We start from the raw sequence: 14207 nt of genomic DNA on the forward strand, positions 1-14207 counted from the left end.
CTAACATGAAAGAGACCTGTTGGTATGGTGGCTAAGTGCCGTGTATTGTCTCCTTGTTAAGCTCAACAATAGCCTATGTAGTTATGAAGACTCTTATAATATTAATGTATGGACTTGTTATTGTGGCCTAGCAGTATATTTAGTGGTAACAGTGAAATGGCCTTAACATAGCCTACATTTTGCAGATTACTATTGATACTGGTTAACAGTCCACCTTGAACTTTTTTTTAAATAGAATTGCTACAGTTTTTTTAACAGGTGTTTATTTTCATTACCTTTTTAAATACATTTTTATGTGTACTTATTTTTTACTAAAAGGTTGGACTGAAAAATCCGTGTGTTTGTTTGTTTGTTTGTTTGTTTGTTTGTTTGTTTGTTTGTTTGTTTGTTTAAATCAGTGCCTTCTGTCCGAATGCTGTATACTCAACAACAAGGTGATAACAACAACTCCACAACACAGATGTGACTGGTGCTACAGTGTGTATGCTGAACAAAAACCTTTATCAACAGTTCATTGTGTAAAAATCCAAAGAGCAAAAAATAGGCTTTTATAATAAAGACTAGTCAGTCAGTGAGCTCTTTCTTTCATTGTGATCGTGTATCAGTGCTTTCAGATAAGTTGCTTCAGGACATTGTTTTAATTAAATCTGGAGACAAAACCGGACGAACAGCACACACAGCACCAAGCCTTTTGTGGTCTTTTTTTTTCTTTTTAAATGAAACACATAATTAGAGCTGAACAGCAATGGAACTTCCTTTCAGGAGATTAAAGCGTCGGCCAATCAGCAGGGATCATTTACATGCTATGCCACAAAACCACATGAAAGACATCAAACCTTAGACCTATGTGCTTCTTGAAGTAAAATGACTCATTCGAAGGGGCGCAAACAAAATGCATGCGCTGTAGGATAGAGTTGTCTGGGAGTTATCCTACTTTGCAAAAGATGTCTGAGTGCGTGTGTTTAGTCTCGCGTGAACAATAATCTGGGAAGAGGCTTGTTCTTACCGGAACAGTCTGTTGGGGTTCTGGAGGTGGGCTAACATTCAGCCAATGAAAATAAAGCCCAGTGAGTTAGAAGATGATTTGATGTCTCATATATTCCAGTCAGCATACAGTTCCTAAAAACATGCTGCAGACAAGTTGCTTGAACAGCACCTAAAACTACATTCTGGCAACTTTTTGACCACCTTTATTCAAAAGAGGCTGATTTGTACTGATATGCTGCATCCTCATTGCTGATATGTAGTTAAAAAAACACAAACACACACTTTTCCTTTTTTGGACTTTACTTTTTTTTGCCTTGCATACTGGCAACAAACCATGATGAGTTTTTCTTGGAGAGGAGCGCAAGGATGAAATGTTGTATTATTACCGCTCCAAATTTTAGCATCAAGTGCCAGAATAAAGGCAACAGCCATGCAGTTAATGGATTATAGATCAGCAGTACAATTGAATTATTATCTGAAAAAGAGCTGAAAAAAATGCTTTTGATTTTGGGAAACATCTGTGGCCAGAATTTCCGGAGTGAAAGAGTTAACATTAACCAGCTGGAGCATCAGGATATAAATCTAGTGCTTCTAAAGGAGGGAAGGAGCCCCCCTTCCACACACTCACACATGCACCCCTCCCTTCCCCCTCTGAGATCAGGAGTGTCGTCCTGTCCACGTGTCGGCGCCTGTGGGAAAGCACTGTTGTATACAACCAAATGGAGACGGCACATAACAGCCCACTTTAAACAAAGCAGTATCAAACCGAAGCCATGGTTTCGGTTTGATACTGAAAGTACCCACGGAGAGTCAGTTCAAGTTTTGGATGACTCACGGTGACGGTGGACGCTCACAGTTAAGGCCACAAAAGGAGTCTCCACATTTAAACCTTTAAATTTGACCACATTTACAGGCCCCTCGTTATTCACTGACCGCAGTTTAAAGATCTTGTGTTTTGTGAATGAGTTCATTGTGAGTTTATTTCATAAACATTACATCGATTGTGCAAACAATGAACCCATTTAATCACAGGTAGCGAGACTGGAAATTTACTGGTGTTGGTGCAACAAGGGCGAGGTTGTTGTTTTGGGTTGTTTTTTTTGTTTGCTACAAGGGGCGAAAAGAAAACCCAGACACATAGTACATATACAGTCAGACCATACCCTGGAGTGCCAACTGTGTGATATTTTTTCTGGCAAGTCGACCAAAGAGACGTTTCCTGTATGCCTGCATGCACTCTCCCACCCTTTTGCAAGCAACCAAGTTATAAAGAGTTACTCTGCCTCTCCTTGGAAGCATAGCACCCTGTTACAAACTGCAGCCGTGGACTGATGTCACAGAAAAACTTTATTGATCTAACAATGAGGCCAAAAATGGATAACAATGACATGACTATGTCTTATGGTTGTAATTAAATCACTGGTAAGAAAACCAAATCCAAGACTGTCTTGTTTTTTTGTTTAAAAACAAAACTTTATACTGCCAGACGTACAGTATTTAACAGGTTAGATGAACAGGAGGCTCAGTCTGGCTAAATTTAAAAGGAACAGCACACCGTTTGGAACTGTATCACCTCTCTTTGATTTTCATTTGGAGACATTTTCTTATTTTGAAAATTCCACACGTGCAGTGGAAGCAGTTTTGTTGCTTCCTGTCCACAAAAGCGGTGAGTAGAGCTGTTTCCTCTAATATGGGAGGAAACATATAATCATATGATGAGTGATTTTAAAAAATTGATTGAAATTCTGTCCCTGATGCCTTACATTGACATCTGGTCAGGATGATTATGGACAAGAGGAACCGAGAACATAAGAAGTGATCGAAATACCTTCTGTATAATTTTAAGACAGACTTGAAATAAACATGCATCCATCTTTTGAACATTTTGGGATTTATACATGCTCAGCATTATTCAAATGGAAATGTTCACATTTAAGAAACATTCACTTTAAAACCACATCCTTCTCTTTTTACTGAGCCTAGTCCTGATCTTCATCCCAGTAGATGATTTGGCAAAGCATTCTCACCAACCAGACCTGGTGGCCTATGACATTGTATTTTTTAGCAGTAAGAGCCAACTCCAAGACTGGAAGAGGTCCTCCGTGTTCCTAGACACCCAAATTCTTGGTGGGTAACTCCCATTGGAAGTGTTCTGTCCTACCCGTGTGTCCTATCAGTTTGTTTGGCTCTTTATTTCCTGTTGGCAGACATCGTGTCTCACTTGGGGAGGTTACGTGTACTCAGATGAAACATGAAAACACTGACAAAAGCACACAGCCGTGCCCTGTTAAGCACATTTTAATCGGCAAGTGCTGAGACGTACATTCCACCACTGCAGAGAGGGAAAGAGGGGCTGACAAACCAAATGGAGGCCAACTGAACAAGTGAATGAGCAGGGGGGGGGGAGATGTGCAAAAACGTCTTTGAGTTCCCAGCAAGAATCTGAGATTGACATTTCCTGTCTGTGTAAGGCATGAATCAGCACAGTGTTCTGGGCATGGAAGGTTTGTTTGCCAGTGATGTTTCAGTTTCTGGTTTCCTATGGTAACTGGGATTTCTTATTCTTATATCTGTTACAGCATTTTTTACCCAGACAATTTCTGAATGTTCGCAGTGTTCATGTGTTGTGCGAAGGGAATGTCAGCGAGTGGTGGGAAAGGATAATTGCTATTTATAGCCTTGAAAATACCACAGCTTCCCTCCTCAGTCTGCCAGTCCTTAGTCAAGATGTTGAGTGTGTTACAGAGTGAATGTGTCAGGAAAAAGGGGAGGGTGTGGTGAAGTTTTTTGCGTCACTGGGTGGATAAAATGGCAAATTTTCTGTCTGACATTTAATGATTCTTATTTCCAACTTACATTATTCACCCTTCATTCGTTCGTCATTAAATCTTAATGTCAAAGATGATTATTTTTCCTGTGCCCCAAAACTCTTTATGTGCTGTGTACACAGACGCACTCTGGGATGTAAAACAAACATTCCTTCCAAGCGTGGATCATGGAGTCCTTGTTAATAGCTCACATGGCTCTGAACTGTTTCCCAGCTCAAGTTTACCCAAGCACAGTCTTCACACAAAGAGATCCAAACACTTTTAGTTACATCACACTGCTGTTGTAAGGAAAAACAGCAAATAGCTCTTTCAACCCATATCCCCTCAATGTGTTTAAAACAAATGTGCCTGAGGACATGACACAAGAAAAAAAGAAATATTTGTTTTAATTTTAAACTTTAGATTGTCACACATTGACTTGTTTCTGATAGATTCAACTGCACCACAAATCTCTACATGTCTAAAATCTATGTGTAACGCACAACTTTTCACACACTGTTACAAATTCTTGCTATGATCCAGGCATCCTCTGCGACTGCAAGCAAGGACTAATTTTACCCACAAGGAGGCACAATTGGGACAAAGCATTCAAATGAGTATTTCTCATAGCTGTCCCATCCACAGCCACTGAGAGTCATGAGAGGGTTGCAGTGGGACAATGGATTGTTTGACTGTTGTCAATGGCAAAGGGGGTCCAGCCCTGCAGTAGCAAGGTGTAATTAATGAAGTGGCGAGTCAGTGTATTACTCTCATTTGTCCTTTTCAAGACTATTAAGAGACATTAAGAGAAATATTACAGATATGTACTATTTCTTGTTCATCAGTTGAACTACTTATTCTTCTACAAAAGATCCGTTTTCTTGAGTTCTCTTTACACTGAAGGTTTTTGATGATATCCATGTGGTTTTCATTGACTCATCAGAGGCTTGTTCCAGTAAATCAGCTTTCAGACACTGTTCACATGCACAAAAAATGCTGTTCCTCAATTTGCCCACTGAATACTTAGTAGTATTGCAGTATTGTAAAAGATAACATCAGAACACACAAGTCCATATTTAGCAAAGAGGACCATTCTTGGGGCTGACTAGCTTCACTGGAAATTTCTAAGAAGTAATGCAAAGGCCATTTTGGATTAGTTTAGATCTAGAGCATGACCACAAGATTAAAAGTGACAAGACAACCAAAATACCAACATATGTTTATCACTCATAAAGACTTTGCTTTAAAAATGTAGCAAAATATCTGTCAAAAGTAGGATGTAACAGTGGATGAAGGGGAAAGGTCCCATTTACTGATTCAAGTCTAACAATTCTAGTTGTAACATATGGTTGTAATGAAATGAAGAGGAGAAACATTGATGCAGCAATGTGTTAAATAAAACTTGAAAGAACCAGTGACTGCTGAGTGTCACTGATTTCTCAACTTGGCTCAACATCCAACTCTTGGCACCCAAGACTCCAGACATGATAAGGAACTCTTTGAAACACCGTCACAAATGGCTGGTTATCAGGATTTGCACAAAAGCGGAGTATACGACTATAAATATACTGTGTTTCGTCAGGTTTGCAGTGAAACATTTGATATTAAATCTGAAGCTGGACAAAAGTGAAGTTTCTTCACTGGACGTTTAGGCTTGCCAGATAAGTCAGACATTACTTAGATTCTGATTTTATTTGTTATTCATGAGATTTTATTCAGTATGTCACACAACCCGTCTCTCATATCAGCTCCTTTTTGTTGTTTTATTTTGCTCTTTTCTTACAAACGCGGTTACTTAACCTTTTAGTTCTTAAGAATCTCTCTATAAATACACAACTGCTACATTTCAGTGTCACGGGGGTGATCCTGGTCATTTCCCCATTAAAGGGAACTGTTAAGCTTTTCTTTATGGTGGCTGTGGCTACAATGTAGCTTGCCATCACCAGTGTGTGAATGGGTGGATGACTGGATGTGTGAAGCGCTTTGGGGTCCTTAGGGACTAGTAAAGCACTATATAAATACAGGCCATTTACCATTTCTTTATTTCCTATCATGAAAAATTATACCAATTACTGAAGTGGGTGTTCATATTACAGATGAACAAATAATAAAGTCATCATATATACAAATAATCTCTGTAATCTCTGCTGGAAAATAAGAGGGGCTGTTAATAATTTGGTTGCCAGGCACTCAGAAGCATAGCATCTCTATCCAACTGCTGTTCAAACTTTCTGTTTGTGAAATGCAACCAATGAGAAGACAGCTCAACAAATTATGCAATACTTCTAATAGAGTAAATATGAAACGGGTATTGATAGCAATAGATTTTAAATGTATAGCCATTTCAGTAAGCAGTAGCAACAGTTAAATGTTTTATAGGCAAAGCACAAACAGGTAAAATAGAGATGCAACCAGATTATTGCAAATGCAAATGTCCATTAGAGAATTAACTTCTTTGCCTTTCTTACATGCTGCTTTCTTACACTATACCCATAAAATATAATATAAATATATTCATATTTCAAATATAAAATATGTTTTGTAAAGTATTAACTAATCGCCAGATAGATAGATAGATAGATAGATAGATAGATAGATAGATAGATAGATAGATAGATACTATTGAAAAGACAAACAGCCTAAAGAAAATCAATAGAGTACAATGTACAACATGAAGGTCGGAGATTCTCCACCGTTCACTCCCACCTCGCCCATTGGTTGATAAACATCATTCTGCTGAGCCTCATTGGTTCTGAAAACCAGGAAGTGGGGGAGTAGCCAATCCAAGGGATAAAACGGTTTGACAGCAGCAAGTGGAGTCGTCTATGTCTCTGGAGTTGGGGGGTATAGATTCGGCATCCTCAGCATCCTTCAAAAAAATACTTAAACTAACTAGTTTTCATTGACTGAAGCAATCGGCTGAGACATATCTGTATCACTCATGGCAGCCTACAAATTAGTGCTGATTCGTCACGGAGAGAGCAACTGGAACCAGGAGAATCGCTTCTGTGGGTGGTTTGATGCAGATCTGAGCGAAACAGGTGAAAAGGAGGCGAAGAGGGGAGGACAGGCCCTAAAAGGTGAGGACGAACCGATGTGAAGTCTTCCTTCATTCCGTATGGTATCGCGCTCTCGGCAACTAGCAATTGCATAACCGCATACTCTGAGCGCATCGGGTCATATACCGGCCCCTGACCGTGTGCAGACGTGCTGAGGCGATGCTTTTATGTGGCTGCATTGCAACAGAAATAAAGGCCTGCAGAGCAGAGAGGGGAAAAAAACCTTCAAAGTAATGTATTTAGTTAAATGTTCATGCAGCTGGCTCTTTCACCCAGCTTCAATCAGAAGACCTAATTTTTTACGGCTCAATAATAGCTAGACTTCTGAGCCCCAACCAAAATAGTCAAGTCATTTTTCAGTGCAGTCATACCAAACAGCGGTCATTGTGTTATAATTAGATGCTTTTCATTGTTATATGCACCATACCTTCTATTATAAGGTTGAGGTTTTTGACTGCAGAGGCATATTGGAGACATCATCTTGAGCTCTGAGCAATCCTAAATGTAATTTCTGCAAGGCCTGAGATACAGGCTTATCTCTCTCTATACCATCATTGGCATTATTCCAGGTGTTATTCATAAACAGCAGAGTGAAGAAATGTAATAACTACACAACTATGCAAGAAATATATATTTTACCAGACAAAAAAACCCTGCAGTGTCTCACACTCTATGAATCTCACAGATGCTAGCTTTGAGTTTGACATTTGCTACACCTCCGTGCTGAAGCGAGCCATCAGGACACTGTGGCTGGTTTTGGACAGCATTGACCAGATGTGGGTGCCTGTTCATCGGACATGGCGGCTCAACGAGCGTCACTACGGAGGCCTGACGGGGCTAAATAAGGCAGAGACTGCTGCCAAGCACGGAGAGGCTCAGGTGAAGGTCTGGAGGCGCTCATTTGATATCCCACCTCCTCCCATGGGTCCAGACCACGACTACTATACTATCATCAGCAAGGTAAGATATCATATTGGCAGTGCATGAACACAATCAATGAACTTTGCTGACGTCCGAGAGAAACAATGGTTTTGTACATATTGACTTTCTTAATCAAGTATCTCCAAACAAACGTAACAAAAATGAGCCACGACTTGAACATATCTCTGAATCCAGGCCTAACCAGCTTTATGAGAGAAATCAGCAGAAATGGCACGAGTGTTTAGAGAGAAAATAGTGGATTTAACATCATGTGTCTCAATCTTTTTATCTCCAGCATACCGGCTGGCAAGTTTGGCTATGCTACACCCAACACAGTGGAAATGGCGTTCATACGAATGAAAAAAGTGGCACAAAAAGAGCCCAGTATGACGTGAGGGTTAAATACCACAACAGTGCATAAATCAAGCATGGCCACCACAGAGACGTAGTAGGTTACTATTTGCCAGTAGGAGCCTTAATGCTATTGCCTAATACTAAGTTCAGTGTGAGTTAATGTATGACTGAAAGAGTTCTTCTGCATTCAGGTTCAAAGTTCAAGTCAAGGTAGAAACAAATTTCTCATGTCTTCCTTTCTATTTTTGAAATGTGTAACGTCGGGTTGCGTTTAGTGGTTGAGAGGAGGCGGCAAAACACCTAGCAGGGTAGCCAAAAGAATACACACTCACGCTGGCGTTGGGGATTCCACAGTGTGTTCTTTAATATACCTTCTCTTCATCAACCATATAAGCCCGGTTGAACGGCTGCAGCTTAACAAACATAGCGCACAGTGTTCGTACAACCCATAACGTTGCAAACAAAGGTGTCTGGAGAGGTAAAACATAAAATCCGTCCCTCCTCATGTACTAGCGTGCAAGCACATGTCCACACCATCACAGAGAGAGAGAGCAGAGAGACCAGTGGCACACACTGATGACACCATCAACCCTCGACTTGGGTGTCTCAAAGGGACACCACACCATAGTGGCTGTTACAAATGTAATATAAAAAAAAAAACGTGGGTTTTTTGGGTGGTGGGTAAAATAAAGCTTAAGATGCTATCTCAGTTTTTTGTTCTGTTATTTAGTTTGTACAATGAAGTTGTTATGTTTGCAGGATCGTCGTTATGCAGACCTGACTGACGACCAGCTTCCTTCCTGTGAGAGCCTTAAGGACACCATTGCACGGGCGCTGCCCTTCTGGAACGAGGAGATCGCCCCTCAGATCAAGCAGGGAAAGCGGGTGCTGATCGCCGCCCATGGTAACAGTCTGAGAGGGATCGTCAAGCACTTGGAGGGTGAGTAACACTAAAGCTTCACTTAGACTTCTGCGAGAAATCTACATTCTCTGGTTACATCCTAACTGGTGATGTAACCAGAAACTCCTTTTATCCCTACACCACAACCTTTCAAGCAATTCACGTCGTAGTATGCTTGCAGTTACATTGTAGTTACATTTCTCAGGAGATCATGTAGAAGGTTGCAGCGCAGTGTTAAAATGGGGTTCTGGTTATAGTGTAAGTTACGGCGGAAATCTGATGCAAAAGTATGAGTCACATGGAAATGTTTTAAAATTCAGAATTTGACTTGGTAGGTTCACAAATATATATTCATGCTTTAATGTTCAAAAAACACATTATTTTCTCATACTGTTCACTGCTTAATCACCTCTACTTTATATGTTATGTTTATGTATTTGCTTGAAACTAGCGACTGAGCCCAGAAACACATCAAGAAAGTGTTTACTGAAACATAAGTAAACATAAGTCTTTTTTGTAAGCATAGGGGCACCCCCCCCCCTCCTCATCCTTCAGAAGAATGCACGTTTAACCCTTTATTGACCAAGATTCATACAAAATGTTTCTTAGGAACAGTTGAATTCTCTATCTAGCCCAACTGCTTGAGAGGAAAGGTGATGTGAAGTTCACATGGTAAACTCCAGGTGGAGCTGTTTCTTCTTTTTTGTTTGTTTGTGCTCAGACAGCATAGCCTTGTGAATCCATTATGATACCATAAATATCCCCGTAAAGCTTGTCTTTTCTTCTTTCCACAATCATTTGAATTTTGTCTTTAGCATAAACAGTTATGCAGTTACAGTCATTTTAAAGTTAAGGTACTTCTGCATTAGCTTTACATTTTCAGCACAGACGCCATCCCTGTTATTTAGACTGTCTCTGCACTTCATTTTAGCTCCTTTCCTCCCCATGTACCTTTGATGATGAGTGTTGACACTTCACTATATATCAGTTAAGATGTGCTTTGACAATCTTTACAATAGGTTAGGGTTTTTTCCAGCCCTGGTAGGCCATATCGGTAGAGAGCACCCTCACGAACCTATTCTATTTTGTTCTGTAGGATGGCTTTAAATATGAAAGAAAAGAAAAGCAAATTAAGGGTCCCCCCTAGGCATCAAGGGTGAAGAAGTTAAGGCCCCCCTTCCAAACAAAAGGGTGTTCCACTTGGCTAGTTGGTTATTATAAGCTCCTAAGGACCGAAAGATAAAATAAACAGACATTAATGAGGGAATATAGCTATAGCTAAAAGCCTAGGCTAGAGGAAAAAAACAAAACAAAACAGGATATGGTTATACAGAGAACTGGGGAGTACCCTGTAGTCAATCACTCTGTCAGCAATTGCAGTAATTCTGTACAAAATGACATTTTGTCTGTTCTTTTTGTAGGAATGTCAGATGAAGACATCATGGAGCTGAACCTGCCAACAGGGATCCCTATCCTTTATGAGCTCGACAAAAACCTGAAGCCAGTGAAGCCAATGCAATTCCTTGGAGACGAGGAGACTGTACGCAAAGCCATGGAGGCCGTTGCTGCTCAGGGAAAGGCCAAGAAGTGAAAAACACCATGAAAGCTCCCTTTGTGTTCGATGGAACAGGTTGTCCCTAACAGCTGGCTTTAGATTAGTGTTTCCTCTAAATTCTGATTTATTTTTAGTTGTAATATGTGATGAATATACTGTAGTTTGCTGTCTGTTTGTACAGTACAGGGGAGCAGTAGACAGTAAATGACTGATAAACATTAGAGCCATGGAGCGCATGACTTTCAAGAGATTGTAAATATTTTTGCCTAATTATTACATTATAATCTTATATTCTAACCTTTACAGTGCAAGTATTGAAAGAGAATTAGCAATGCTGTCAAAAAAGACAATAACTAGAATATGTAATTTATGTCCTTTTTCACTAATGACAGAATTATAACACTTTGTTTTTGTTGTTACATGAAACAGGTCTTTGGTTGTGACATCGTTAAGCAAATGGCTGTGATATCTGAATGCCTTTAAATAGTAAAAAAGCAGAGGAAAGACTAAAATCCACGTATCCATTTTATGCTGCAGGCAATTCCAAGGTTAGCAATACTATTTACATGAAGAGATGAGGTCTCGGTTTGCCTCACATACAATACTGCTACTTTATTTTGGTGAGAGACTAGCAGCGGTTAAGAAATTATACCTGTTTAGATGGCATTGTTATTTCTCTGGGTGACCTAGGATACTGGGATATTGTGGGGTATTATAAATTAATTTAAAATATAGATTTTTTACATAAATAGTACCACCAAAGTGTACAGAAGTTATTTTCTAAGTCATTAATTTCATGCTTTTCACTAATAACAGGATGTAATGTTACAATCTCTTGAGAGCAGGATGGGATGATAAGGAAAGGCTAACAGTCCTTTTCTCTTATTTTGCTTGTCTATGATTGAAATATATGCTGTCTCCTATGTTGTTGCTGTCTGTGTTATTTGTTGACATTTTGAATGGTGCTATGCTGTGTGTTTTGCACCGTACATGTGATCAATCCACTGTTTAGACAATGATATTGTGACAAATGAATCATAGGAATAAAGATAAAAGGTCTACATTTATCATTGCACTTGTTAATGTGTTTCTTTCTCCTCATCCTATTCCATCAGCTGACCTTGCAGCTGATTTTAGACCAGCTAAAAATGTGTGAAGTGGTACAAGCAGTTATTAGTTTTTGGGGGGAATTACTTTTTCACACAGTGACAGGTAGGTCTGGGTGGCTTTTTCCCCTTAATAATTGAATTTAGATCTGCGTTTTGTATTTACTTGGGTTATCTTTGTCTAATATTAAAATGTGTTTAATTATGTGTTTGGTATGTAAATGTAACAAATATCCAAAAGTAAAATGAATGAAGCATGAAATCTTGGTGGTGGTCAAACCACAGTTTTGACTAAATTCATGAAGGAGAGGGTATTTTTTTTTTGTCCCAGGGGCATATTGTATTTGCAAGACATTTTCCAGAATTAACCATTTCTCATGACGACCTCGAAAAAAATGAAAAATTACAATGTGGGTTCTAATAGATGGATTCAGCTCTATTTCTGGAGAAACTGATCAGGAAGGCTGGCTCTGTGGTCGGCATGAAGCTGGACACTCTGGTGACAGTGGCAGAGAAAAGGACATTAAAGAAACTGCTGGACATTATGAACAATGCTGGGCATCCTCTGCACACGGCCATTAACAACCAGAAGAGTCTGTTCAGTGACAGGTTGCTTCTCCCCAAGACAAGAACTAACAGACTTAAAAACTCCTTTGTCCCACACGCCATCAGACTGTTTAACTCCTCTCTGGAGGGGAGAGGGAGGGGAAACAGGAAACAGGAGGACAAAGGAGGGGGGAACAACTAAGCTGTAGTGCCTCTTCACCTCACTGTACAATACCTTGTGCGATACTTTTTGTAAATAGTCAACAGTGCAATAGACTCAATACTTGAAATGTGCAATTCACTTGTATTTTTATTTTTTATTCCTATTTATTCTATTTATCCCTTTTGTGTGTGTGTATATATATATATATATATGTATGTGTGTGTGTGTGTATATATATACACACACAGTGGGGCAAAAAAGTATTTAGTCAGCCACCGATTGTGCAAGTTCCCCCACCTAAAATGATGACAGAGGTCAGTAATTTGCACCAGAGGTACACTTCAACTGTGAGAGACAGAATGTGAAAAAAAAAAAATCCATGAATCCACATGGTAGGATTTGTAAAGAATTTATTCGTAAATCAGGGTGGAAAATAAGTATTTGGTCAATAACAAAAATACAACTCAATACTTTGTAACATAACCTTTGTTGGCAATAACAGAGGTCAAACGTTTACTGTAGGTCTTTACCAGGTTTGCACACACAGTAGCTGGTATTTTGGCCCATTCCTCCATGCAGATCTTCTCGAGAGCAGTGATGTTTTGGGGCTGTCGCCGAGCAACACGGACTTTCAACTCCCGCCACAGATTTTCTATGGGGTTGAGGTCTGGAGACTGGCTAGGCCACTCCAGGACTTTCAAATGCTTCTTACGGAGCCACTCCTTTGTTGCCCGGGCGCTGTGTTTTGGATCATTGTCATGTTGGAAGACCCAGCCTCGTTTCATCTTCAAAGTTCTCACTGATGGAAGGAGGTTTTGGCTCAAAATCTCACGATACATGGCCCCATTCATTCTGTCCTTAACACGGATCAGTCGTCCTGTCCCCTTGGCAGAAAAACAGCCCCATAGCATGATGTTTCCACCCCCATGCTTCACAGTAGGTGTGGTGTTCTTGGGATGCAACTCAGTATTCGTCTTCCTCCAAACACGACGAGTTGAGTTTATACCAAAAAGTTCTACTTTGGTTTCATCTGACCACATGACATTCTCCCAATCCTCTGCTGTATCATCCATGTGCTCTCTGGCAAACTTCAGACGGGCCTGGACATGCACTGGCTTCAGCAGCAGAACACGTCTGGCACTGCGGGATTTGATTCCCTGCCGTTGTAGTGTGTTACTGATGGTGACCTTTGTTACTTTGGTCCCAGCTCTCTGCAGGTCATTCACCAGGTCCCCCCGTGTGGTTCTGGGATCTTTGCTCACCGTTCTCATGATCATTTTGACCCCACGGGATGAGATCTTGCGTGGAGCCCCAGATCGAGGGAGATTATCAGTGGTCTTGTATGTCTTCCATTTTCTGATGATTGCTCCCACAGTTGATTTTTTCACACCAAGCTGCTTGCCTATTGTAGATTCACTCTTCCCAGTCTGGTGCAGGTCTACAATACTTTTCCTGGTGTCCTTCGAAAGCTCTTTGGTCTTGGCCATGGCGGAGTTTGGAGTCTGACTGTTTGAGGCTGTGGACAGGTGTTTTTTATACAGATGATGAGTTCAAACAGGTGCCATTCATACAGGTAACGAGTGGGGGACAGAAAACCTTCTTACAGAAGACGTTACAGATCTGTGAGAGCCAGAGATTTTCCTTGTTTGAGGTGACCAAATACTTATTTTCCACCCTAATTTACGAATAAATTCTTTACAAATCCTATCATGTGAATTCATGGATTTTTTTTCACATTCTGTCTCTCACAGTTGAAGTGTACCTCTGGTGCAAATTACTGACCTCTGTCATCATTTTAAGTGGGGGAA

The 14207-nt window shown here is 40.2% G+C and overlaps 1 protein-coding gene across 1 annotated transcript; it reads left to right on the forward strand.

Moving 5' to 3' along the window:
• Positions 1–6581: 6581 nt before the first annotated feature.
• On the forward strand, positions 6582–11654 carry LOC113035314 (phosphoglycerate mutase 1-like). The gene is made up of 4 exons (XM_026190805.1): positions 6582–6874; positions 7539–7813; positions 8888–9068; positions 10451–11654. The coding sequence occupies exons 1-4, from the start codon at positions 6736–6738 to the stop codon at positions 10618–10620; spliced, it is 765 nt and encodes a 254-aa protein (XP_026046590.1). The 5' UTR covers positions 6582–6735; the 3' UTR covers positions 10621–11654.
• The last annotated feature ends 2553 nt before the right edge of the window (positions 11655–14207 follow it).

This window comes from Astatotilapia calliptera, chromosome 13, assembly GCF_900246225.1.
Source record: "Astatotilapia calliptera chromosome 13, fAstCal1.2, whole genome shotgun sequence".
Taxonomy (NCBI): Eukaryota; Metazoa; Chordata; class Actinopteri; order Cichliformes; family Cichlidae; genus Astatotilapia; species Astatotilapia calliptera.

Bases quoted from the DNA above. Each gene is read 5' to 3' on its own strand.
- LOC113035314 (XM_026190805.1), top strand. From the start codon at position 6,736: ATGGCAGCCTACAAATTAGTGCTGATTCGTCACGGAGAGAGCAACTGG. The intron at 7,814-8,887 runs GTAAGATATCAT...TTATGTTTGCAG, and splicing joins ACTATACTATCATCAGCAAG to GATCGTCGTTATGCAGACCT. The intron at 9,069-10,450 runs GTGAGTAACACT...TTCTTTTTGTAG, and splicing joins GATCGTCAAGCACTTGGAGG to GAATGTCAGATGAAGACATC.